We start from the raw sequence: 25758 nt of genomic DNA, 5'->3' as shown, positions 1-25758 counted from the left end.
TTCGCACTGATGCAAGCGGCCTTGGCATTGGCGCTATCTTGTCCCAACGACATCGGGACAACAATCGCGTGATCGCGTATGCTAGCCGTCTTCTTTCTGCACCAGAGCGAAACTACTCGATAACAGAACGTGAATGCTTGGCCCTTGTTTGGTCCATTGCTAAGTTCCGCCCTTACCTGTTCGGTCGACATTTCACCGTCGTGACAGATCATCATGCCTTATGTTGGCTATCCTCACTCAGAGACCCGACAGGCCGTCTTGGCCGCTGGGCTTTATGCCTGCAAGAGTACACGTTTTCCGTGTCCTACAAATCTGGGCGGTTACATAAGGACGCCGACTGCCTCTCCCGCTACCCTGTCGACCCACCGGATGGCACCGATACCGATACCTGCGTTTTGTCGATCTCCGACTTCTCACGCATCGCCGACGAGCAGCGTCGTGACCCATATTCGCGATCCATCATCGAACGCATTACCTCGGAGCAACAGGATGCTTCTCTACGTATGTTTGTTCTCCAGGACGGGACCTTGTATCGACGCAATATGAATCCTCATGTTGCTGAACTGCTCCTCGTCGTTCCCCAGCATCTGCGCTCGACAATTCTCTCGCAGTTACACGATGCGCCTACCGCTGGTCATTTGGGTGTCTCCCGTACATATGACCGTGTGCGCAGACGATTTTTCTGGCCTGGGCTATATCGCTCTGTTCGAACCTACGTCGCTGCCTGCGAACTTTGCCAACGCCGCAAGAAGCCTCCATTGTCTCCCGCTGGCCACCTTCAGCCTATAGATATCCCCAGTGAGCCATTTTTCCGCGTCGGCCTGGACCTCCTTGGCCCATTTCCTACATCATCCTCGGGCAACAAGTGGGTGGCTGTTGCGACAGACTATACCACGCGTTATGCCATAACGCGGGCCCTCCCTAAAGCTGCGCAACTGATGTGGCTGATTTTCTCCTCCATGAAGTCATCCTACATCATGGTGCCCCACGTCAGCTACTCACCGATAGAGACCCCTGTTTTCTTTCTAAGGTTGTCGACAAACTTCTTCGTTCTTGCTCAACGTCCCACAAGTTCACGACGGCTTACCACCCACAGACAAACGGACTTACCGAGCGTCTCAACCGTACACTTACGGACATGCTCTCCATGTACGTGAGTGATGATCACCGGGATTGGGACTGCACCTTACCTTTCGTGACGTTTGCATACAATTCGTCGCGTCACGATATAGTAGATAGAACGGGGAATAACCAGTAATATGGCCGTCACCCTCTCCTTCCTCTTGACTCACTGCTCCCTTCTGATGCCACCACTACCACGTTCTATGCTCACGACGCCATTGTTCGCGCGGTCACAGCACGTCGTATTGCCCGTGACCGTCTTCTGGCATCTCAGACTATCCAGAAGCACCGTTACGACAGTCATCGTCGGGACGCTCATTTCAGCCCTGGGTCCCTTGTTCTGCTTTGGGTACCCTCCCGTCGCGTCGGCCTTTGCGAAAAACTGCTGCCACGATACGTCGGGCCATACCGAGTTCTTCGCCAAGTCACCAGCCTCACATATGAGATCTCACCTGTGAATTCAAAGTCTTCTACCACCCCAGGAACTGATATCGTGCACATTTCGCGACTAAAGCCCTATAACTCGCACGCTGATTCGACACCCTAAGAAGCATCGAGACGATGCTTCTGCCGCCGGGGGGTTCATGTCATGTACGAGTTTGTACCGCTGTGGACAAAATGACGTTGGCTGGGGAAGAAGAGGCTGAAGTAAGTGTCTTGGAGCTCGGTAGATGGTGTCACCCTGGCCACAGAGCTACAACCCTCTGTATATATTGTAAATACATATATTTTCTCCCCGTAACAATATCACATTCCGCGAAGCACGCCAACGTGTCTCCTCGTTGTTCTTGCTTAAAACATCTTTCGCCGAAGTGGTGCAACAGGGGGCGGCACCACAACGGCCTCTGGCGGTAGCCCGGACCACGTCTAGCGTGCCGAGGCTAACGCCACCCACCCCTAAGGTGGGAGCAGCCAACGCTGCCCTGCCATCTCTCAAAGTGTCTGCACCAGTGGCCTCTACAAGCTCCGGCAGCAGCCAGGGCACCGCAGAGGCCACGGGGGTCCTGTCGACCTCCGGCCCGGTGGGGGCGAAGGCTTCGTCGCTCGAGATGAAGTCTACGTGACGCACACATCGCTCTCTGGAGCGGGTGTCCAGTGCCTCGAAAGAGGCTATGCACACTAGTCCAAGCCAAACAGCGCTAGTAGCGTCGAAGGAGCGGCGAGGTTCTCTTGACTGCTCCAAAAAAGACAAAACACCAATTGCCTAACAAAGGCTCTGTAAAGTAAGTAACTCTCCTCCCTTTTGAGACACACAGCACCTTTTATTTTCCTCCAACATGAACACAATAATGCAGTGGAATGTTAGGGGACTAATCCACCACAACCTCGACGACATCCAAGAACTTATCAATAAATTTAATCCAAAGGTGCAGAAACACCAACTTCCTACGTCAGAATATTGTTTTCCGAAGAGATCGCGAGGATTCTGCCGCATCTTCTGGTGGTGTGGCCATCATACTCGACAGTAGTGTAGCCTGTCAGCAACTTCCACTCAATACGGCACTTGAGGCGGTAGCCGTTCGTGCTGTACTTCTGGGCAAACTCGTAACCATTTGCTCGCTCTACATACCCCCACATTATCCTTTACACAGGCATGAATTTCAGTCATTTATAGATGAATTACCAGAACCTTACCTCGTTCTTGGCGATTTGAATGCACACAGCAGCTTGTGGGGCGACACGCGTATGACATTCAAATTCGTAAATGACATTACTTAGTCATTCATTCGCACATAATGTGAGTAAAGGAAATGCAACAGCCATTTACCCGCTGCAGTCTCTTTGCCACAGCTGTAGCAGAGGCAACAGAGAATATGCCACAGGAAGCAGCAGCAGGAGTCCTTTCGTCTTATTGATCCCTCCTGCATAAAATGACAATGTACCAGGTGAACAAAATATGTAAGACAAGAAAGTGTCATAAACATACGTAATCTTATTTTATGTCTAGATGCATAGTGGCTCATATCTAACATTACATAACATTACATTACTTGAAAGAACACGATAAAGAGAAATAACGCAAGGGCAAGAATAACAAAATATTCTACCAAAAATGTGTTGTCGTTAATGTCACGAGAATTGGTTTGCGAAATACCATGTGTCCATCGCATGTACCATGTATATCGTACACGACAAGGTACGATATACATGGTACAAGAGCTTGTCGATATGCAAAATGTGCACTAAGAATGGATTACTGCCATGTCCTCTGTTTTCTGTGTGATGATTTCAGTTCAGAATTTCAGAAGGCTATGAAGATAAAAAATCCGGATATGCACATAGTGATCGACTCACCTGCGACCTGCCACATGGCAATGCAGAAATGACAGCACTTCATATTCGTTGCTTCGGAGCCATTCTTGGTCTTTTCAACGTTATTTAGTTCCTTGTAGTACTCATCCCTCAAATTTTGCCACTTCTTTTTGCACTCGGCACCTCCAAGGAGAGTAATAAAATGGGAAATGATCAAGTGATAAGAGCACACCACAGCCTATTCAACAAGTATTTAAGATCAAGTAGAATGACGTACATGTCGTGCAATCTGGGCAAATACGCCAAAAAGAAACGTGGCGCCGCACAGTGCACCGTTTCTTAGATCACTGCATCACATGTTAATTAATAATCACGCATGTACACAACAAGCGCATGAACGTTCTTCGCACCGATGACATTTCGAGTCGGCTGCAATATGCAGCCATGTATGCAACCAGCGCATTATGACCACGCGCGAGCACTAGGCATCGCTCTTCGTTCGAACCATTGTCAGCTGCATGATCATTTTCGTCAATCATGTGGCCGCGGTCCAGCGGCAGCTCCTGGTGTACCCGTCGCTGCGACCTCCACAGCGCATCGCTCGCTAAGTACCTTGGTGCTTCCTGGTCGTGCTGGCTTGTCCAGGTCGCCACGGTTCACGGCTTAGAGGTATTCAAGCTCTTAGACTGGGAAGGCTTTGGAGTGAGGATCAACGGCAAATATCTTGGCAACCTTCGGTTTGCAGATGACATTGTCCTATTCAGCGCTAATGAGGATGGATTACAACAAATGATTGAGGTCCTTAACCTAGAAAGTGTAAGAGTGGGGTTAAAGATTAATATGCAGTGGACATAGGGTGATGATGATGATGTTACTGGACGATTTTGTATCGTTGAAAAGTGAATAATGTGTTCATCAGTTCATCATTATACACTCTGGTTTTCTTGAGTACTAATAGTCAGCGAGGTGCCAGACGCTGGTCCTCGCGCACATGTCTCGTGGCCGCTTCCTTTGCAATGCCTGGTTGCAGCTACTGCCAGGAAACCTCCCCAGCACTGCTGCAGAAATACACATTGAACAGCTTCCGGGCATCTGCAGCGCTTCCATTGTAGTTGCGTGAATGTGTTGTTTCTAGGGCGAAGTAGCGAAGTTCAGCGTTGTTGCTTTGTGCTGTGTCAATGCGGTGTCGCCACTGGCCTGCAATGATGTTTCCAAACTTGTCCTCTTTGTCTGCATGCACTCGCGTTTGGCTGTTGAGCACAGTGAGGAAATTGTGCAATATGCATGCTGCTTTGACAAAGAACAGAAGCACGAAAGTGTGCCACTTACCGTGCCTGGCTGAGCCTGTAATTGAATACTCTTCTATCATCCCTCAGCTCAGCTGTTTTGCTGGGAAAGAACGCATAAAGTCTTCTCTAAGCTGAAATGCTTCATCACCTACGATCATCATCGCATACGGTGCCACGATTCCAGTTCCCGGGAGTGCGCCAGCTGATGGCAAGCCTAGATTTCTGTTCTCTAGGGCTTTTCCAAAGTCGGAATTCTTCAAAACGCCTCCATCACTTTTGCGGCCCTCTGCACTGACGTCGATGAGGGTGTTTTTGTATTCGCTGTCCATGGCTGCCATCAAGACGATGAAAATATGTGCTAGACAGAAGAAAAAGTGATAGTATATATATTGTAACAGTATTGTTACAAGTAAGCCACAATGGCATGTTCCATGCTTCTTTGTACATTAATAGTGACTTTCTTTTACAGTGCATGGAAGCTTAAATCACCTTGTAGTTGTAATAGAGGCTTCCAGATTTGGGATGCTGTGTAATAGCAATGTGCTTCCCGTCTACAGCCCCCGGGCAGTTTGGGAACTGCTATGTCCTTGCAAAGGTCATGTGCAATATGCATCCACTCGGCTACTGTGGGCACCTGCATGATCACGGAAAATGTCATATTTTGGTACGCTGAAAATGGTCCATTATTTGTGATGTTATACATAGTTGAAGTCCTTGCTAGTATGTGGCAACTACACATTTGGGTATAAATATTGTGCGTTAATGAAAGTGAAACGGGAATGCCGCTCAAGCTAAGGGTCGGAAGCTAAGGGGTCGGAAGACACACATTTCAAAGCAGTGTGAAATAAAGAACTTGTCCTTACCGCTGTGTGGTAGTGGCCTTCCGTTTTTCGGTGTAGCAAGACAGGCGTCACCCACCAACGGCGTTTCCGCCTCTCTTCTCGCTGTTTTAACTTCAGCAACAGAAGCTTCTGCAAGAGTAGCAATTCCTCCTCTTCTTAGTTGCGTACCAGTACTCGCAGACAGGGAGAGGCAACGAATGCCTGAGTACACATGTACACACAAGCGAGCATGGCTGCTGCTGGTTAGGCTATGTCACTGGTGCTACGTGTTTCAGTACAGACAAGCAAGTACAGACAAGACTCCTGGGAAGTCGGCAATCTCGTAAAAGTCGCGTATTACTGAAGACAACTGTGACGACTGAGAAATGCACAAGCTTGTTGAACAGGTGCCATGCGATGAGCCATGTCACCTTCCCGACGGCTTAGCATACTGTCGGCTGCAACACGTTGATATCTCCTGTGACATTTTTCGTTTCTTTTCTTTTTGTTACGCCATGTATTTTTGCTACGCTTACCAAGTTTCTATTTACCATTCTTATCATTTTATATACCACGTTTTGCGATGTTCTGCCATGTTTTTTCCCATGTATTGCATCAAGTGATTATCTAACATTTCCAGGACAATTCTTTATTCTTTTTTTTTGTCTTCCTTCCTTATTTCTTCTTGTTCTTTTTATTATTTATTGATATCAACGCATTTAGCTTGACGTTTTCTTCATCATGTGACGATGAGTGTCATTAGGTCCGTTGAAGATGCTGGCTTTGAGGTCGTCAGACTTGTAGCAGATAATCACTCTTCCAACTGCAGAATGTTCTCAATACTGAGCAACGGGGCAATACAACCAGTGGTGCCGTAAGTGTCCTCTCGTTCTTTTAAATCTGTTGAAGCTAAGCTACGTATGCCAAGTCGGTAGTTCCGGCTGGCAGCCCAGGCAGCGCGACAGCACTGGTCCAAGCATGGTCCAATGCTCGCAGAAATTGGTACTGTAGCGAAGAAGAGATGCTAGTGGGTTCAACGCTACTGGATCAAAATGCTAGTGGGTTGAGCGCTCTTGATCGGCAACGGCTCTCGTGCTTGAAAGCTGTTACTGCGCTAACCGTTTACGTTGCGCTGCTCCAAGCTCTGCCGAATAAACACCTTTAGAATTGGATTGTGCTGGGTAACCTCAGTATATCATCCTGGAACTCCGTTCCCGTACCCTACCATCTACCATGCCCCAAGACGCCTCCGAGCAAACGCCTCATGCCACACCCACTGCGTGTCCCGGGGTACCTCGACACCGCGACCCTCCGATCTACACAGGAGCGGACGACACTGGCGTGGACGAATGGCTGACGGCGTATGACAGGGTAAGCGCCCATAACAAGTGGGACGAAGCGGACAAACTGCGCCATGTTCTGTTCTACCTTGCTGGTGTGGCCAGCCTGTGGTATAACAACCATGAAGCAGAGTTCCAGACATGGTCCAAATTGCATCAAGACTTCCTTCTGCCCTGCTGTTCGCAAGATGCGTGCCGAGCAGCGTTTGCGAGAACGAGCTCAACAGCCAGGTGAAACATTCACCAGCTACATTGAAGATGTCCTCGACCTATGCCGGAAAGTCAATTCGACTATGGCGGAGTCTGATCGACTCCAAAACATACTGAAGGACATTGAGGATGACGCCTTTAACATGTTGCTGGCCAAAAATCCTCGCTCTGTGGCCGAAATTATCCTGCTGTGCCAGAGCTATGAAGAACTCCGCAGGCAGCGATCACTTACCCGTCGATCTCTACGGGACGAACACCTCGCTGGTTTGGCTGCCATGTCCGACCAGACAGCTTTGCTCGCAGAGATGAAGGCGTTCGTCCGCGAGGAAGTTGCCCGGCAACTCTCGTTGATGGATTTTGCACAGCCGCAGCCGGTACACGCGCCAACGCCGAGTTTTGCGCCTCTGCTTCGCCGCGCCATAGCGCAAGAAATCAACGACGTTTTGCCTGAACACCACCAGCACGTTCCGGCGGCTGCACCTCACAGCTACGCTGAAGTCATGGCCAGACCCCGACAGATCCCGACGGCTGTACCACTCGGCTGGGCTCACCTACGCCAAAGCCCTCGCTATGCCTCGACCACAACCTGCCATGCAATCACTTCATCAGCCGCCCCGTCCAACCCGTCCTCCCACATGGATGGGACCTGTCGCAGCGACTCGGTGGCGTACAGCGGACAATCGGCCGATATGTTTTGCGTGCGGCTACGCAGGCCACGTCGCACGCCACTGTAGTCGCGTGCAGTCGCCTAGTGCTACACCATATGCGCCAAGTCTTATGGTGGATTCACCGCGCCCATATTACGATGATGAACCTCGTGCTGCGTCACCACCATTCTGCCGGTCTGCCACCATCCTCCGCTCACCTTCTCCACGTCGACGCTCCCCATCACCAATGCGGCCTCGTCCCGAAGCTCGGGAAGAGGAAAACTAGTCGTCGCAGTCCATGAGGCAAGGGCTGCGATGCCGTCGAAACGCTCAAGTCCTCAACGTAGCCCGACCAATGTGATAGAAGTGTTAGTTGACGATGTGCACATATATGCCCTCGTAGACACCGGAGCCGCTGTATCAGTTATGGACGCAAAGCTTTGTCGCTTCCTTCGAAAGGTCACGACCCCCCTTGCTGGATTCTCCCTCCGCACAGCAGGCGCACAGCGTATTGACCCGATAGCGGCGTGCACCGATCGTGTTCTCATCGAGGACGTTGTATACGCCGTCGAATTTATTGTGATTTCATCGTGCTCCCACGAAGTTATCCTGGGGTGGGACTTCCTTGCCCGCCACAATGCCGTCATTCATTGCGCACGGGCCGAACTAGAACTGTCGCCGATGTCAGATGTGACACTTGCCGATAATGCTTCTTGTGTGAACAAACTACTCGTCAGGCACGACACCAACGTGCCTCCCAACTCGTCAGTGATTGTCGCTATACATTGCAGCAGCCTTTTATAAAGGCTGCTGCAATGCAGCCTTTTTTTATTATATAAATGCAGCCGGCCGCATTTATAATCGAAAAGGTCTGCTGCTACCTTTTGCGACAGTGAACGTGAAACAGGGCTCTACTGCTATTTTCGTCTGTAACCCCTTGCCATACCTTGTGATGCTGCTTCAAGGCGAATGTCTTGGCTATGTGGAAGCGATCGACGCCGTACAAATTACGGATGCTCCCGAAGACACGTCCTTAGCCAGTTACAACATGCTCGGTTCTATCTCTAAGTCCGACCCTTTACCCACAGCCACAGATGTGTTCGATTTATCTATTGCCAATGGTCTCACCCCAGCTCAGCGTTCTCAGCTCCTGCACATCTTAGAAGAATTTCGTTCTTCTTTTGATGTTGGGCAACCTTCCCTGGGCCGGACGTCTGCTGTCATGCATCATATTGACACTGGCTCCCAATCGCCATTGCGGCAACGCCCATATCGCTTCTCTGCCGCAGAACGTTGTGTGATTAGTGAGCATGTCGACGAAATGCTTCACCGCGAACTTTGCCATGATGCCAGGATTGGGCCAAAGTGCAACCCAATCCAAGGTCCACCCACTGTTCGAGCCACGATTGGCCGTACAGTTTGCCATTGTAGTATCCAATGTAGTTCGAGCATAGAGCCAGTGTTCAGCCATTTTGTATCCAACGCGTTTCCAGAATATCCAGTGGTCAGCCATTTTGTATCCAGTGTGTCTGGCTTGCTGGCTTACTGCCTATAAAATTAGTAGCTAAGAAAATGTGATGTAAATAAGTGCAGGAAGGAAACACACAAAGCATAAATGAAAATATAATTTATTTAGTATTTGGTCTACTATTTTAGGCAATGCCTCAACCGATGCAGGCATCAGGAGGGGCAGGGGGAGCAGCAGGAGGAGCGGCAGGAGCAGGGGCTGCAGCAGGGGAAGGAGCATGGGCAGCCGGACAGGAGGGGCCGACGGTGGACTGGCCAGGGCCCTGAGGCCAAGGATGGGGCAGGGAGAGGGCAGCAGTGGGCAGGCAATGATCCCTGCCCCGAAGGGAGAGATCATCGGGCTGCTCTGCTGCTAACATTTCTGCAAAACGCCTCTTCCTGCCACCACCCCTGTCCACAGCCCCTGGCAACCACCTTGACCACAATTAGTACATTCAACATGCACCCACAATATGATGCACAAAGAAACGCCTGGATAGACTTTGTTCGCGCTACCGGGCGGCACTTTTGGACGCCGGGGAAGTCGAGCGTGCTTTGTTCGCTCCATTTCTGCTCGGACGCGTACGAGTCAAAGTATGCGGTCAGCTTCGGCATTCCGAAGAAGCGTTGGTTGGTATCCGGTGCCGTGCCGATGGTGTATCCCACTGCTGCACGAAGTCTTCTACCGTCTGAAAGCGGAGCAACTTCGCCGAAGCGTCAGGTTTGTATTACGTCCGAGTGTATTAGCTGCAGGCATGTTTGTTGACAATGGTGGTAATGCTGGCGTATTTGATGGTTTGCGCAGTGCGTAACTGAAGTTGAGAGCGACGGTGTTGATCTCTTCGAGGAGACGACCATGGAAGAGAGATCTTCAAGCACAGGTATTTGATTTTCGCTGATCTGTTTCGTTGTAAGCCTCATTCGCACTGCTATGTGCAAAGTGCCGAAAATTGAAATTCAATGTAATAGAAACTGCCGTTGGTTCATAACTACGCTTTGTTCTTCTGTTTTTAGCTTGTTGTTTTAGTTTTAGATGTTCTAATTACTCTGCTTTATCTCAGTTGCAGCTGTTTAATTTTTGTATTAATTTGGTGATTGCTCATGCTCCTTATTGTTATTGTATCAACTGTTATCACCAACTGTTATCAACACGTTATCACCACCATGTGGAGCCACAGCAGGGATTGGGTGCAATACATGCGACTCCCAGACTCAGTGCTCTGTGCAAGTGTCACTGAAGGCGACACAAGCAACAATACGTCCAAAAATGAGAAGCATTGGTGTGCAAACCGAAGGTGCCAACCGGACTGTGGGTGCGTATGGAGCGAGCGAACATATCTGGCGTTTATTGAAAAAATGTGAGGAGCATGCGGGCACATATATACCAGTAGAGAGCATTGCTGATTTAGGATATAGGGAATGATCATATTTTGGTGCAGCTTAGTGTTATTAAGTGCATCATATGAGTAACAGCAATAGGTGCATGCCCGCATGGGGCTTCTGCCATCCTGTTGGCTCAGTGGTTACGGTGTTTGGATGATGACCCGAAAGAGGTGGGTTCGATCCCGGCCGCAGCTGTTGCAGTTCGGAGGTGGCGAAATGCCAGAGACCTGTGCACTGTGTAATGTCAGTCGGGGCTTAAAGTCTCCCTTCAGTCGAGGGGGCCCCTTGGCGGCAACACACGCACGCACACACACACAATGTTGCAGGATCCACCAGTGAAACAGGTCGAACAATAGAAGCTCATAGGAAAACTACCAGGATTTTACCGCTGTTTCGGCCGGGGTCTGACTTCACTCCGACCGTGGCCGGTCCTCGGCCAAAACGCCAGTAACATTCTGGTATATTTTATTACCTGCTGTTATGTCTTGAGATATACATACATACATATGGTGGTCCTGCCTTCGTTAGAGTGGTGTTTAAATGAAGGCAGGGCCACTAGCCGAAACGTTAGTAAAATTATCTTACGTGTGTGCCACACTAGGGCCTTCGTACATGACCAAATGTGATTCTACGTGACAACCGGTTCCTCACAACTCTCAAAGGCCACAGAAGTTGTGTTTGGGACCTTCACTTTATCTTTACGTATTTGGCGCGAAAAAGGGCAACTTTAAGCAGGTGTAGTGAAACCAACTTCATCATTAATTACACAAATTGTTATGGGTGTTAATCACTTGTAAATGAGTCGCCTTTAAACTTGTGACAGCTGATGTTTACATTCTGTGTCCACTTTAATTCCCTAATCCATTCAAGGGAAGTGTCAATTTATGTGGACAACTTGTTTCTGATTACCTTTTGGTCTGAGAGTGCGATTCAATTATTTGACCGATCTGTGAACTGATGACTCACATAGTAGTTTTTTTGTTTTAATGTGCCCACACACAGTACTGTTTTCAAGCGCAATGCTCTCAAACAAGAGACCTGGTGTAGGTGGATTTTTTGGTTGTGGCCTCTCATAAAATTTACTTTTTTTATAAGCAAGGGCTGAAGAAGCAGTGCCACAACTATACTTGTTGCAGAATACATGCTTTTTGCAGAGCTGTTGTGTTCTTATGCTCTTGACACTTTAGCTTCAGCCTCAATATGTGCACATCTTCCATTGCAGAATGTCAGACCGAGTGCGATTTTATGGACATTGTGCTCCCCGAGGACAAATAGCCAAGGTGCTCAACGCCTAAGCCAGCAGAATTGTCACTGACTTTTCAGGATGACCCAATGGACACTACGTATGAGCCATCTTTGGAAGACTCAGGACCGTAAGTGTACTTCATGGCCCAACGCAAGTTTTTTTCTATGCATTGCTTACAGATATATTTGTTGGTCATTATAGGTACTTGGAAGCATAAAAGGTTTCTTGAGATATTCACACTAAAAAGTTGCTTTAGTTCAATTTGAAGTAATGCCTTTTTATAGGCCTGCCAGTTAAAGGAAAAGTGTAAAGGATGCTGCATGGAAACAAAGCAATTGAATGAAATGGAATATAAATTCACTTTACAGTGCTCTCGCCGAACCATGTCCTCGCAAAATTATTGTGTTCGAGGAAAACCTTCTGCAACTTGTCAAGTCTTGCAGCAAATGCCACCTCCCTGCAAAGTCATCACTAGAGGTATGGAAATCACCTTTGTTATTCAAAGCTGACAGCAAGCTTTTCTGGAATGGACCTTTTTTAAGTGATTTCCAAGGGTGTGCCATGGCTCCTCCGTCATTTTGCCTGCCATAAAGGGGAAGTGTTTGCTGCATTTGTTCTGCCACGAATGACGTTTTCTGTGTGCATGATGTCATTGGCACGCCGCAAGGTTCGGTAATATCACCTATGCTATTCAATCTAGCACTAATCGGGCTACCGGCTAAGTTATAGGAAATGCAACTTGCCTTACCAGAGGATAGCAATAACAGAGCAGCACACGACTCGGCTCAAAGGCTTATGGACCGAACTGCAGTCGTGGGCAACGCCTGCAGTTCCATCTCATAGCACTTGATTTCCTTCACCTAATACCATAGCAGCATAACAGTAGCTGTCGTCCTACAATTCACCATATGTAGCGTGCCGCATAGGTGTGTTCTTGTTTGTGCAGGTTTTTGGCTCTCTTGCTGTGGTGACATCAACATGCCAAGATGGCCATGTTTTGAGCTGGCACAGCCAGCCAAAGGTGAAACGCTTTGCCATGGGCAATGTTGCTTTGGCTGCTGCAATTTTATTTACTGGCTCAAGTCCAACGCAAGTCCTGCGGCTTTTCCAAAGTGCTGGCATCGCATGCTTCAGTAAGCGTACATATGACCGCCTACAGAGGGACATTATGATTCCTGCTGTGCACCAGGTGAGCATGATTTGTCTGTAATTGTTTTTATCGACCACAAAATCCTAATCGTCAAGATGGCCATGCCAGTATTCGTGAAAATAAATTTCTTAAGTGTGTATTTCGATGCCCAGTCCTGAGAAAATGGACCACCTTATGTGGTACTACATTGCTGATTAGTGCAGTTCTATCGTTCGAAGCATTGCTTCAAGGTTCTTGCTTTTTCTCCTTTTTTGCCTTATTTCTGGGCCTAGAGAACTCTCTCTCTCTCTATATATATATATATATATATCGTCTTCTTTGTTCATGGACACACCATGCCCCACTGCTCCGTAACAATATATATTTACTATTCCTTTCAGCTGTGGGAACGCGAACAACAGTCTCTCTTAAGCTGTCTAAGCAGGACGGGTGCCCAACTCGCAGGTGACAGCCGTGCAGATTCACCAGGCTACAGTGCAAAGTATGGAACGTACTCGTTGCTGGACACTTCACTGAACCGTATAATTGACATGCAGCTTGTGCAGGTGAGAAATATTTCTTTTCGTTTTCACTTGTAGAGCATAGTGGCAACGAATGGAATATACTCTTCTCCTTCTCTTCCTTGACCTCCCATTGCAGTCAAACGAAGTTACCAGCAGTGGTGCAATGGAATTAGAACTGAAGAGGGCACTAAAGGGCCTTGAGGACCAGAAAGTTTGCGTGCGTGAGCTTGTGACGGATAGGCACACCCAGGTGCGCAAACACGAGACAAAATCGGCCTGATATTGCCCACCTCATTGATGCTTGGCATGTTGCCAAAGGTTAGTACCTCATTTCTTTCAGTGCATAATTGGTCTGCTGTTTGCTGGACAATTGTTCTTGCCATACTTGCCTAATGTTGGTCAAGGAACCTCTCGTCAGTATTTTTTATGCCCATGTTTTTAAGCGAGCAGCAAAGCTGCCGCCATCATGAAGCACATCAAGCAAGTCAGAAGACGAGAGAGGCTGTCACATTAGCAGAGTAGGGAGCTTTTTGGGCGTAAAGTATAAACTGCATGCACGCAGTCTTGCGCGCGACAAGTGACGCGACAGAGATGGCTGTAGCAGTCGCTCTTCGCCTACAAGTCGTACCGCATGCGAGTGACGTCTCCCCGGTGTTGCCGGTATGAGGGCAGCAAATACTCGCTAAAAATGGCGTGACACTTGCTTTATTAATTTAAGATTATGTGTTTTAGTGTAAAGAGGAGCATAAGTAATTCTAAAGGTCTTGCACTACATTATTATCCTTGCACGTATCAAAATCTAGTCGTTTGCTCGTTCCGTGCGACAATCGGTATTGCTTGACTGATGTATGTCCAGTTCCCGGCTTTGCGCTATTGGCTAGTCGCTCATAGCACTTCCGGGCGACGAGTGACGAATTGTAGATTTCTAGAACTGAGCGATTGAGCGAAAAGACCGAGCGATCTGTTCGCGCGACGGTCCGTTTCATCGCTTGTTGCCGTCGCACACAAAATTGTTCTCATGCGGTTTGGGCTTAAGTGATGTCATCTTTGTGTTTTATACAGGGCTACTTTCCTGTAAGCTGCTAAAGGGGCAACCTTATTAATAAAAAGAGTACTATAATTTCTGATCATTCTAATCATAGCCCTGCAGTTCCCTACATGAAGATTGGTCATGTGCATACATACTGTGTGCTTATTTTCAGGTTTTTATTAATGCACATTGCTCTCGACTTCATTTTTTAGAGTATAAATCAAAGTGGTATCCTCATAATCATTGAAGACTACTTCTCAATTGGTTGATGGGTGTTTTGGTGATGTGATTGTGCCAATTGCTTTTAAACAGAGCATTTGAGAGTAGCTGCCTACGTTCATGATTTTGTTTTGTCTAGGGCTGAAAAAGAAGCTGCAGGCTGTCTCCCGGTCACGGGGCTGCGGTGTGATTGAGAAGTGGGAGACCTCCATCATTAACCACTTCTACTTTTCGGTGAGGATAGCTGCAGCAAGAGTGATGACCGCTGAAAGAAGAGGCGAGCTCGCGGTAGCCATCTGGCTGTCGCTCCTCAACCACATCCAGAACAAGCACTGTGGCCACAGCAAGGAATATGCCAACTGCGAGCATGGGGACCTCTTGCCTAGAAAGTGGATTTTTCCAGGTACTTTTCCATCAAGCCTAGTAACTTTCCATTTGATTCACAGCGGTATCCTTTAGTATTCCTATGCTGGGGAGAATAACCCTTGGCAATCACTAATGATACTTTGAAACTTGAAGATGATGATTGTTCAGCTGATGTATTTCAAGCAACAGGGGTGTATGCCTGCTCATTGCTCTACTATTCAATATTTATTGGTGTAACCCTTCAAAATATTTCTTCTTGCATTTATGTTGTATCCTTGAATTTCATGCTACCAGGTACTGATGCCTTTGACAAACTGCGCGGCATAGTGGAAAATAATCGCCTGCTTCTAGACATCAAGCAGGTGTCACCATCATTCCAAACATCAAGTTTGGAATCCTTCCATTCTGTCCTGAACCGGTTTGCTCCAAAGAGCTTCACATTTTCTTTTCATGGGATGCTGGCAAGATATGAAAGTGAATCAATTTCTTCACATACTTCTCAACAGTACATTGGTGTAATCGTGTGCTAAATGTCATAAAGGGCAAGACTAATGTGTTCAGTGTACCTGCATTGCTGTACAAATGAACTCTTTGTTGTCCACGCATAAAAGTATCAGCACCTGTTTACTAAAATGAAAGCGGGCAATGTACATGAGATTTCACATTGTAATATTTTCAGCCATGAAAGTTGGTGTGGTTGCGTGTGAAATTAGTGCAACTCCATGTGACCACTAGCTGGTTAATGCACTTTACCGACAAAAGTGTTGTGAGCACTGTGCCGACAACAGTTTTGCTCTAAAGTGCCCTTTTACCTTTCATTTAACAATAAAGGACTTTCAATTTAAATAAATTTGGAAACAACACTTTTGCATGATTATCTGCAATAAGTCATGTCTGTGGTAAATAAGTAGATGCTGTTTTACAGCAGCAACAAGGCAGAAGAGCAAGTAGTGAGTTATCATGTGTGGCTCCAAAAACAGATGAACCGATGCTAAGAGCCTGCATAAGTTGATGGTCATGGACTGCAGTTACACAACACACAAAAAGAAAGAATGGGCTGCGAATTAACATGACAAATGCGCCGGGCTGAAGCGCATGGTTGCGAGCTCTGCACTAGACAAAGTGTTCCATATACTTGGTGTTAAAAGGTGTGCTTTCCTTGCAGCATGCATTTAGGCATGCTTTTCGCAAAACTGGAAGCAAAGTATGTTCTCTTAGCAGTTGTTTAGGTAGTGGTATGCACTTCTGATATTCTACATCTCCTTACACAGGTCAAAACTGGCTGCTTTGCACTACAATGAAAATGCGGACAGGGTGCAACACAGAACTACTGTTGGCAAGCGCGGCAGTGGGCAGTGAAGTACCCAAAAGTCAAAGAGCCTGCAACTTTTGGTGCGTACATAACTGCATAGGGAGGACAAAACTTGAATTTCTACAATTAAGACAACATACTTAGCCCACTGTTTGCAGCAGATGCATGAGTCAAAGGTTATGAGAAAAATCATATAGCATGCACTAATAGCCTTGAAGCAGTTGTGGCATGTATAAGCAGCTTTCAACACTTTTAGCCACAACAAAAATGGCTGCACAGGTTGACACCAGCAGAGGCTCTCACATACTGTATCTTCTGTTGTTACACCTGAGTGTGAGTTCCATCCTTGTCTGAATGACACCTTTGCAAAAAAAAAAGTCACATATACACGCGCTAGTGTAATAAGATGACTGTTTGTTCAGTAAGCACTGCAAAACGTACTGAGAGGACTTCTTTTAAAAACGTGTGATAAAAATGCATGCTTGCGGCAGCTGCAGTATGAATTACTTCCTTTTCGAACATAGTTACCGGCTACGGCAAAAATTGGTGCTAGTTGTGGTGCCCACAGGTGAGGTGAAATATTAAGAAAAAAAGTTGAAATGGAGTATAGTAGCAGATATTTTTTGTCCATTTAAACAATAGCTGCACTGCTGCTTTTGGCACTTAAAGAAACCAGAGACTGCAGGAGAGACACTCATACGTTGTTTTTGAATAAGTTTGACGTGTTCTTTGCATGCATCTGGTGCAGGTTATGTTGGGCTTCTTCTTGAAATCGTGAACGAGGTTTTGGACAGTGGCAGTTTCGGTGATTCGCACGTCACAACTTTGCCTACGCCACCGCCACTTACAAGCTCTTTTGGACCAGTGGACAAGGCTGCGCTAGTGCGGGGTCACCTTTCAAGGTTTGCGTCCAGTGAAGACCGACCTAGGCACACAGAAGACTCGAGTGACGACAGTGCGTGATTAGGTCACACACATGCGCATCTTTTGTGGATCAGGCAATCATTGTCAGCAACTTCCCACAAGTTGTCTACGTAGGGTTAAATGTCTCAGCGTGACTCTTGGGCTTGAGTTCAAGAGGTCTTGGATTAATTTCAGCCACTGCATGGGAGAGGGATTGCTAGGTAGCTTACAATCACAATGTTAGCGTAAAGTTTGTAGTGCTGTCATCCTAATGTTTGCTTATGTTTTCATATTCTGTGTGGTGGTATTTTTCTATGCCCAGTCATTCACTCCAGCACTGCCACTTGACATTCCTGACCTGCTTGCACCTCATCAAAAGCGCTTGCATTCCAGAATAGTTTTCACCACGTGTCTATGAGCATGTGCTAGTTTCCTCGTATTCCAAACATTTGGCCCGAATCTGTGGAGCAGGATGATAACGCCAACTGTCTGAGAACTTGTGGCAAACAATATTAGCGCATTCTACCAGCATACAGTACTGTGGAAATTGAAAGATGATGCAATGGGCAGGTGAAGGGAAGGAGCACACACAGAAGAACCAATGTGTATGAAGAAAATGTGACAAACCAGCGCTTACAGGGGAACAAAACGACCTGACAGTGCTATATTTTTAATAAGAATGTTTGTAATGTACTGAAGGCACTGGGCCACAGTGCTGGTAAAGGAAGAACAACACAAGAAACGCTTGCTCGCCCGCTCCACCATAGCTCCCATTGACTTGTTTTTGCTCTAGCATTGAAATGATAGATCGAGTGCTGCTAGACAAACATCCCCATTGCATCTGGTGGAGGTGCTGGGTTTCCCTTCCACATCCTGGAACTCCGCAGTCGGACGCTACCACCTGCTCCTGCGATGACTGATCCCGGACCGTCCCAGGCTCCTGACGTCCACCGGACGACCGGAACTTTCCATGTACCGCCACCACCTTCACGTCTGGTTCCCGTTCCTTACTTGGCCGCTGGAGCCCCTGTCATAAACCCGTGGCGCACACCTGACAACCGGCCAATATACTATTCCTGTGGTTTCCCAGGCCACGAAGCACGATTCTACTGCCGTCACAACTTCCGTTTCCTTGACAATGGGGGTGCCTCTGGCTACATGCCTGCTCGACTTCCGCATCATGACGTGTCTAATCTTCCTGCAGACTCGTCTTCTAGTCGCTGCCCCTTCGATTCACACCGGCTGGCCTTCCCACGTTACCAATCCCTTTCCCCCATGGTTCGTCGACTCAGTCCAGCCCGCGAGGAAAACTAACAGTCGCAGTTCCCGAGGCAAGAACTGCGTTTACGTCGAACATTTCAAGGCCTCATTTTTCTCCTGCGAACGAAATTGAGCTGTCCGTAGATGGCGTCACCGTACACGCACTTATTGACACCGGAGCCGCCGTTTCTATTATTAGTGAAGAGCTTTGCCGCAATTTGAACAAAGTGACCACTCCACTTACCTATCTATCGCTGCGTACGGAAACCTCGCATCGCATTCAGCCGTCAGCATCATGCACAGCCCGAGTCGTCATTCAAGGCGTTTTGTATGTTGTCGAATTTGTTGTCCTGTCTCGTTCCTCGCACGATGTCATTCTTGGATGGAATTTCCTATCTGTAAATCAAGCTGTTGTCGACTGCGCTCGTGCCGAACTTACATTCTCTGTGCCGTGCTTTGACCCTGACGACCACCGTTCTACTAAAGTTGCTGCCTCTGACATCGACATCGCACCTTTCTCAATCGCCCTGGTCCCTGTGTCGTGTGACTCTGTCGTGAACTCATCTGTTTTGTTTATGCCGTCTCAGCCCCTTGTGCGAGCCATCTGCTTCCTTTTGCTGTCGTCACTTTTTGCGGTGGTTCTGCTGCCCTTTACGTGTGCAATCCCTTCGCGTGTCCTTCATCCGTACTCTGCGGCGAGTGCCTGGGGAGCTCTGAATATTTCGACTGTATCATCCCGGCTACCATGTTTGACGATGCGGCATCACTTCCACTTTGCGCTGTCAGTCCTCCCGAAGTGACCGATGCCCCTGTGGACGTCTTTGCTCATGCTCGACTCAGCACTCGCACCTGTCCAGCACGCTGAAATTATCAAGCTCCTCCAGCGTTTTCGGGCCTCATTCGACATTGGCCAACCGTCATTGGGTCGAGCATCAGCAGTCGTTCACTGTATCGACACCGGCCAACAAACCCTTTGCGCCAGCGTCCGTATCGTGTGTCGGCTGCTGAACGCCGAATCATCGACAAGCAGGTTGACGACATGCTGCAGCGTGGCATCATCCAGCGCTCTAACAGTCCCTGGGCATTTTCGGTTGTCATTGTTAAAAAGAAAGACGGCTCCATGAGGTTCTGCGTCGACTATCGCCGCCTTAACCGCATAACACGCAAAGATGTCTATCCTCTGCCGTGCATCAACGATGCCTTAGAGACCCTACAGGGTGGGGAATTCTTTTCCTCGCTGGATCTGCGCTCCAGGTACTGGCAAGTGCTCATGGCAGAAACCGATCGCCAAAAGACGGCCTTTGTAACACCAGATGGCCTATATGAATTCACCGTCATGCCCTTCTGCCTCTGCAACATGCCTGCCACTTTTGAACGAATGATGGACACCATTCTCCGAGGCCTGAAGTGGAACCCGTGCCTTTGTTAGATGACATTGTAGTTTTTTCTACCGACTTTGCGTCACACTCAGCCGCCTCGAGCAAGTCCTTGCGTGCCTCACCGCTGCAGGACTACAGCTAAATTTGAACAAATGCCACTTCGGCGCTCGCAAGCTTACTATTCTCGGTCATGTGGTCTCAAAAGACGGTATCTTCCCGAACCCCACGAAACTTAGTGCCGTGTCCGCGCTCCCCAAACCAACTACCCTGAAAGAGCTTCGCAGCTTCATCGGCTTATGCCCGTATTTCCGACGTTTCGTCCTTAATTTTGCCTCCATGATCGCCCCCTTGACCGCGCTTCTTCCCGGCCGTTCTGACCTCCCGGACTGGTTCCCGGCATGTGACGACGCATTTCAAGAACTGCGCCGCCTTCTCACTTCACTGCCAGTACTGCGCCACTTCGATCCCTCTGCTCCAACTGAGATTCACACGGACGCTAGTGGTGTCGGACTAGGCGCTGTTCTTGCACAGCGCAAGGATGGCTTCGATGAGTACATCGTAGCATATGCCAGCTGCACCCTTACCAAAGCTGAGGCGAACTACTCGGTTACTGAAAAGGAATGTCTGGCCATTATTTGGGCTATCGCAAAATTTCGTCCTTACGTGTATGGCCGCCCTTTTGACATCGTGACTGACCGTCATGCCCTATGCTGGTTGTCTTTACTCAAAGATACAACTGCTCGGCTCGCTCGTTGTTCATTATGCCTACAAGAAAACGACATCCGTGTTGTTTATCACTCAGGCTGAAAGCATTCCGACGCAGACGCTCTTTCCTGGTCACCCCTGTCACGTGATCCTGTCTGCTCGTCTATTTCCGCCTGCGGTGCCTTCGCCCTCAACATTTCCGACATGCCATCAGAGCAGCGCAAGGACCCATGGATCTGTTCGCTTCTAGACTTCCCGTCTAGCCGGTCACCAGCGCCGATCTCTCGGACGCTTCGTCGCCATGCCACGCACTTTATTATTCGGGATAACCTGCTTCACCGCCGCAACTACAACTCCAGCGGCCGCAAGTGGTTGCTTGTTATTCCCCGACACCTGCGCTCCGACATCTACGCCACTTTCCACGATGACCCACAATGCGGCCACGCGGGGTATTGAAGACATACTCTCACCTCCAGGTTCGGTACTACTGGCGCGGTATGTACCGTTTCGTATGTACGGTCATGCCCGCTGTGCCAACGACGCAAGACGCCACCTAAACATGCTGCTGGCCCCTTGCAGCCTTTACCATGCCCCTCTCGAGCCCAAACTAATGGCATGACAGAGTGTTTTAATCGCACCCTTGGCGACATGTTGGCCATGTATGTTTCATCTGACCACTCGAATTGGGATCGGATTCTGCGTTTCGTAACATACGCTTACAATACTGCAACGCAAAGCACCACAGGATTTTCACCTTTCTTTCTTCTTTATGGACACGATTCTACCCTACTGGCCGGATGCTTTGGAGTCGACGACTGTTTCCCGAGCGGCTGCATACGCCGAAGAATGTCGCCAGCTCGCTCGCTCGTTTACATCCCAGGACCAGTAGCGCCAAAAGCATCGCCACGATGCGTCCACTACGGCTACATGCTTTGCTCCTGGCTTGCTGGTCTGGTTGTGGGTGCCGTCTACACCACCGGGCCTTTCCTCCAAGCTGCATTCCAAGTACCACGGTCCCTATCGGGTACTGCGACAAACATCCGCAGTGAACTACCTCATCGAGCCGGTAGACGCATCTTCCGACCAGCGTCGTCGCAGCCAGGAAATTGTCCACGTCTCGCGCCTCAAGCAGTGCCACGACCCCCCTGTGTTCTGCTGCCCCAAGGTCGCCAGGATGGCTCCCCTTTCGGTGGGGAGTGATTGTACTGAAGGCACTGGGCCACGGTGCTGGTAAAGGAAGAACACAAATGCTTGCTCGCCTGCTCCGCCATAGCTCCCATTGGCTTGTTTTTGCTCTAGCATTGAAACGCTAGATCGAGTGCTGCTAGACAAACATCCCCATTGCAGTAATAAAGAATCATGCTAACGCAGGGTAGAAGATGACTAAGTTTGACTGTGCTGCGATTGTCTCCGTAGATGGCATACCTTGAGCTATCATCTCCCATACTGTAAATAAATGCGACGCATCGTCACAATATTTATCTTGGTTTTCTTTCGGAGCTTGTTGCATTTCTTATACTAATAAACATTTCTGCTGCTACTTCTTCGACATTGTAACATTGCATTTACAGTAGTTTTTGCTGTGTAATAGCCATGACACATTCGTCTGACTACAGTATTCTCAGACTATCATTGTCACCGTGATTAGAGATCCCAATACGGTTACAAAAAAAACAAAAACAAGAAAACTCAAAACTTTCTATTTGAAATAGCAACTGCCACTTTAGCATGGTCTGTGCTACATCAGAAAGTGAGGGGCTACTACTTTGTCTCTCGTGTTCTACTTTTTTAAACCCCCTTGTAAACTCACCCACTTCGTTTCTGCATCATTTTGACAAAAAAAAATGAAAAGAGGCCAGGTCTGCCATGGTTAATGAAATCTTGTCTAATGTAGCACTACTTTGCATAAGCCTTGGCTGAAATGGCAGAAAGGATGATCGCACACGACTAGAAGCGGGCAAATTTATAGTTTAATATGCGTTGTCTACTCTTGTGCCATTTGTTGCAAGATGAACCTGTACCAAATAGGCCAAGAAGCCCGACTTTGCACAAGCCAGTTTCCCATTTCCGAGAGCTGCCTATGCAGGTGTGTTTGCTTGATACACCGTAGTTGAATACACGCAACCACTAAGCCCTCTAAAAATTTTGTGTAGCTACTCTTAGGTGCAATTGTACATGACACAAACACGTAATGCGCTCCACTTGCTGCTTATAATATTGCACTCGGAAGTAGCCATTTGGTATGTGCATGTAAAGAAAGCGAATAATTTCTAAATGCATGTCATGTCTCTGAGGGCTTCTAGTTTTCATAGACCAAGATGTATTGCATGAATTGTTTCGTAACAATAAATGGACATGATAAGCAGAAATCAGTAGTAATGATTGAGCAGATAACATTACCTATCGCCTGTATTCACTGAACTTGAAATGTTCTACCAGTCTGTGCTATCATGTCAACTGTGGATGTGTAGGCCACAACAAGTGATGCAGACCTTGGTTGTAGCGCGGTTAGCAATAGTGCCATATATTTTGTCAATAAAAAACTATCTATTTTCCAATTTGTTGAGAAGGCAATTAACATCACTTGCAATGCAAGTTTGATGTCCTGAACCCTCTTCTTGTCACAGAGCATTGCAACAACAGACACAGGCACATTTTGTTCACATTTTTTTAATAATTCGGATATTTAAACCCTGCATATGCCTCGGATGGGAAGGTATCCCTCACGGCTGCTATGACACAGCTGGGCAGCACCTTTCTGTTGCCCCGTCCCAGCCGATGCCACACCCACCGTGCAAATTGGCGGTATGCAGTGTATCGGTACCGCCTGAAAAGATATGAACAAGGTTAGGAGAATTTACAAGATAATGCTATAATTAGCGGCGGGTGATGCCTCCTGTAGCGTACAGCCGGCGTCAAAAGGATAGGGTCAGCGGCTTCCGAGGAAAGGCTGAATATTTTCATGACCCCTGCAGGAATCGCGCGTAATTGAACGTTTTCTGAGATACCGTGATCCATAAATTTGTGACGCCGACTGCACGTACGTCTCTTAGAGGTTACGCGCGTGCTGCGATTGATGGGCTCGAACACTAACACGGAAGGTTGCGACGTGAGATCACAAATACTTCCCGACTGAAAATCTAATATTGCGAACGTCGAGGCCACGGTGGAAAAGGTAAATAAATACCTTGGATTTCTGGGGCCTCTACAAGCGCCGGGCGGTCTTCCATAAGGGCGTAATACGCCACTTCGAGGGCATGTACGTTCAGGCAAGCATGAACAAAGGTGGGGTGGCTTGTAATGCAGGCCTCGTTGCCCCGTAGTGCGTCCACGCGGTCAAGCTCTGTGCAGCACACCGACTCGAGCTGTGTATCCATGGCCCTGCAGTGTCCACATCGGCACCTCCGATAATCGCGATACAACATGAAACGCGCGCTCTGCTGGCTCCGCACACTATAATTCGCCGATGTTGCCGAGCATCGTAGTTTTATTTCCTAAGTCTACCCTGAGGGTAACATAAATAAATAAATAAACTGTCTGCTGTTAGACCGACATATAAAGCAAATAAAGCAATAAGTCGTCGCTCATTCGAAAACCACATTGAATGTAGGTACATCGAAGCATGCAATTACCATGCCTATAAATACAACTGATACATTGCATATATATGCCGCAGCATTTATTGCTTTAAGACCTTATGAACATTGCGATTAATAATGACATGCGAAGATTCGAGAATATATACATGCTACTGTTAAATGCCGTGCAGGCCACAACGTTTGACGCCGATTTGTTGTGTCTTACCATTCAACGTGGCCGATGCGACGGTTTTGTTGAGGTTCGTCCTCGCTGTCGCCGGCCGCAATATCCGAGTCGCTGCTCGCTAGAGGGTCGAATTGGAAGTGGTTGGCCACGTCTAATACGGCGGCGACTCCCACATGCAGGAAATCGTCGTCGCTGGACGACGAAAACGAGGACGACGATGGCGAGGACATGGCAAACCACGTGCAGGCGCAGCAGACGAACTAGCAAAACCAAGCTCGCGTGCTGGCGCGCACGCTGGCTGCGCGCACGTCAGAGCATACGTCATGGTCTCTCGCGATTAAAAAAAAAAGAGAAAGAAAGACAGAAAAAAAGAAAAAAAAACCGTCAATCTAGTCAAGGTCTTCATTGGAGTCGGACGCAGACGTACAGTCAGAATCAGAAGTGCCGCAGCCATCCATGACATACTCAACGAAGGTGACCCCAAAAGATAAAAAAGTATGATACCAAAAAATACTAAAACAAGCAAAAAAGCACAGTATGTTAATGCACTTACTGCACCTCGCCAGGACTACCGCTGGGTACGTCCCCCAGTTTTCCCTTGGGGGACGTTGTTTCTCGACCATGGATTTAACTTCTGACCCCCTCGTATGCAGGGGCCAGAAACAATAACTCTGGTCCTCGGACATCCAAGAGGATGGCACCACAGCAATAGTGTCGCCCTCCATTGGGAATTTCACGACCCTGTATGGCTTCGCCATCCTGCATAAACAAAGCAGCTGAGGAAGTTGCCAAAAGGTTGCACCGACTTCATTTACTCATCATGCACCGTTTAGTCAAAATCCAGGATGAGAATGCTGCTGCAAAAGCAGACAGGCTAACACTTTCCAGCAAAACTTCAATGTTCTAAGATAATGAGAAGGGGAACCAAAGGGCCCAATTTTTTGTTACAACCATACAAAGCCAACAGACAATAAAGCATAAAAAAGGAAGAAAAAATGTGAAAGCTTAGAGAAAATTGTCTCTTCCATATTATTTGTCAAATGAAATTTAAAAAGGGAAATGAATGTGGACAAGAAAACAATTTGCCCCTGTTGGAAACTAACCCAACACCTTCCATATACGCTGCTCTAACAATTGTGCTGTGGCGCTTATCCTCCCATCCGCTTATTTTGGGTATTTGTGCGAGTACAAAATCTGGAAATGAATTTTAGACAGCACCAGCACCACTCGAGGTCATGGCGGCAGATGAAGCACATGCTTTTTTACAACAGGCATCATTTAGTAACAGAAACTTAGGTGTAGGCAGCTGGTAATGCAGATGTGGGTTTGGCTCTCATCTGCAGAAAGTT

General features: G+C 47.9%; 1 protein-coding gene across 1 annotated transcript; it reads left to right on the top strand.

Annotated features, from left to right (window-relative positions):
- The first annotated feature begins 13745 nt into the window (after nucleotides 1–13745).
- On the top strand, nucleotides 13746–24673 carry LOC125944391 (uncharacterized). Its single transcript, XM_049664812.1, has 5 exons — nucleotides 13746–13788; nucleotides 14859–15122; nucleotides 15380–15559; nucleotides 17146–17299; nucleotides 24589–24673. The coding sequence occupies exons 2-5, from the start codon at nucleotides 14978–14980 to the stop codon at nucleotides 24671–24673; spliced, it is 564 nt and encodes a 187-aa protein (XP_049520769.1). The 5' UTR covers nucleotides 13746–13788; nucleotides 14859–14977.
- Nucleotides 24674–25758: the final 1085 nt, after the last annotated feature.

This window comes from Dermacentor silvarum, chromosome 3, assembly GCF_013339745.2.
Source record: "Dermacentor silvarum isolate Dsil-2018 chromosome 3, BIME_Dsil_1.4, whole genome shotgun sequence".
NCBI lineage: Eukaryota > Metazoa > Arthropoda > Arachnida > Ixodida > Ixodidae > Dermacentor > Dermacentor silvarum.
Note: the sequence above shows the minus strand (reverse complement) of the source record. Positions and strands in the feature narration are given on the sequence as shown.

What these genes read in the sequence shown, in the direction of transcription:
- LOC125944391 (XM_049664812.1), top strand. Translation starts at nt 14,978, where the DNA reads ATGACCGCTGAAAGAAGAGGCGAGCTCGCGGTAGCCATCTGGCTGTCG. An exon ending in TAGAAAGTGGATTTTTCCAG is followed by an intron (nt 15,123 to 15,379) that starts GTACTTTTCCAT and finishes TCATGCTACCAG; the next exon opens with GTACTGATGCCTTTGACAAA. An exon ending in GATGCTGGCAAGATATGAAA is followed by an intron (nt 15,560 to 17,145) that starts GTGAATCAATTT and finishes CATCTGGTGCAG; the next exon opens with GTTATGTTGGGCTTCTTCTT.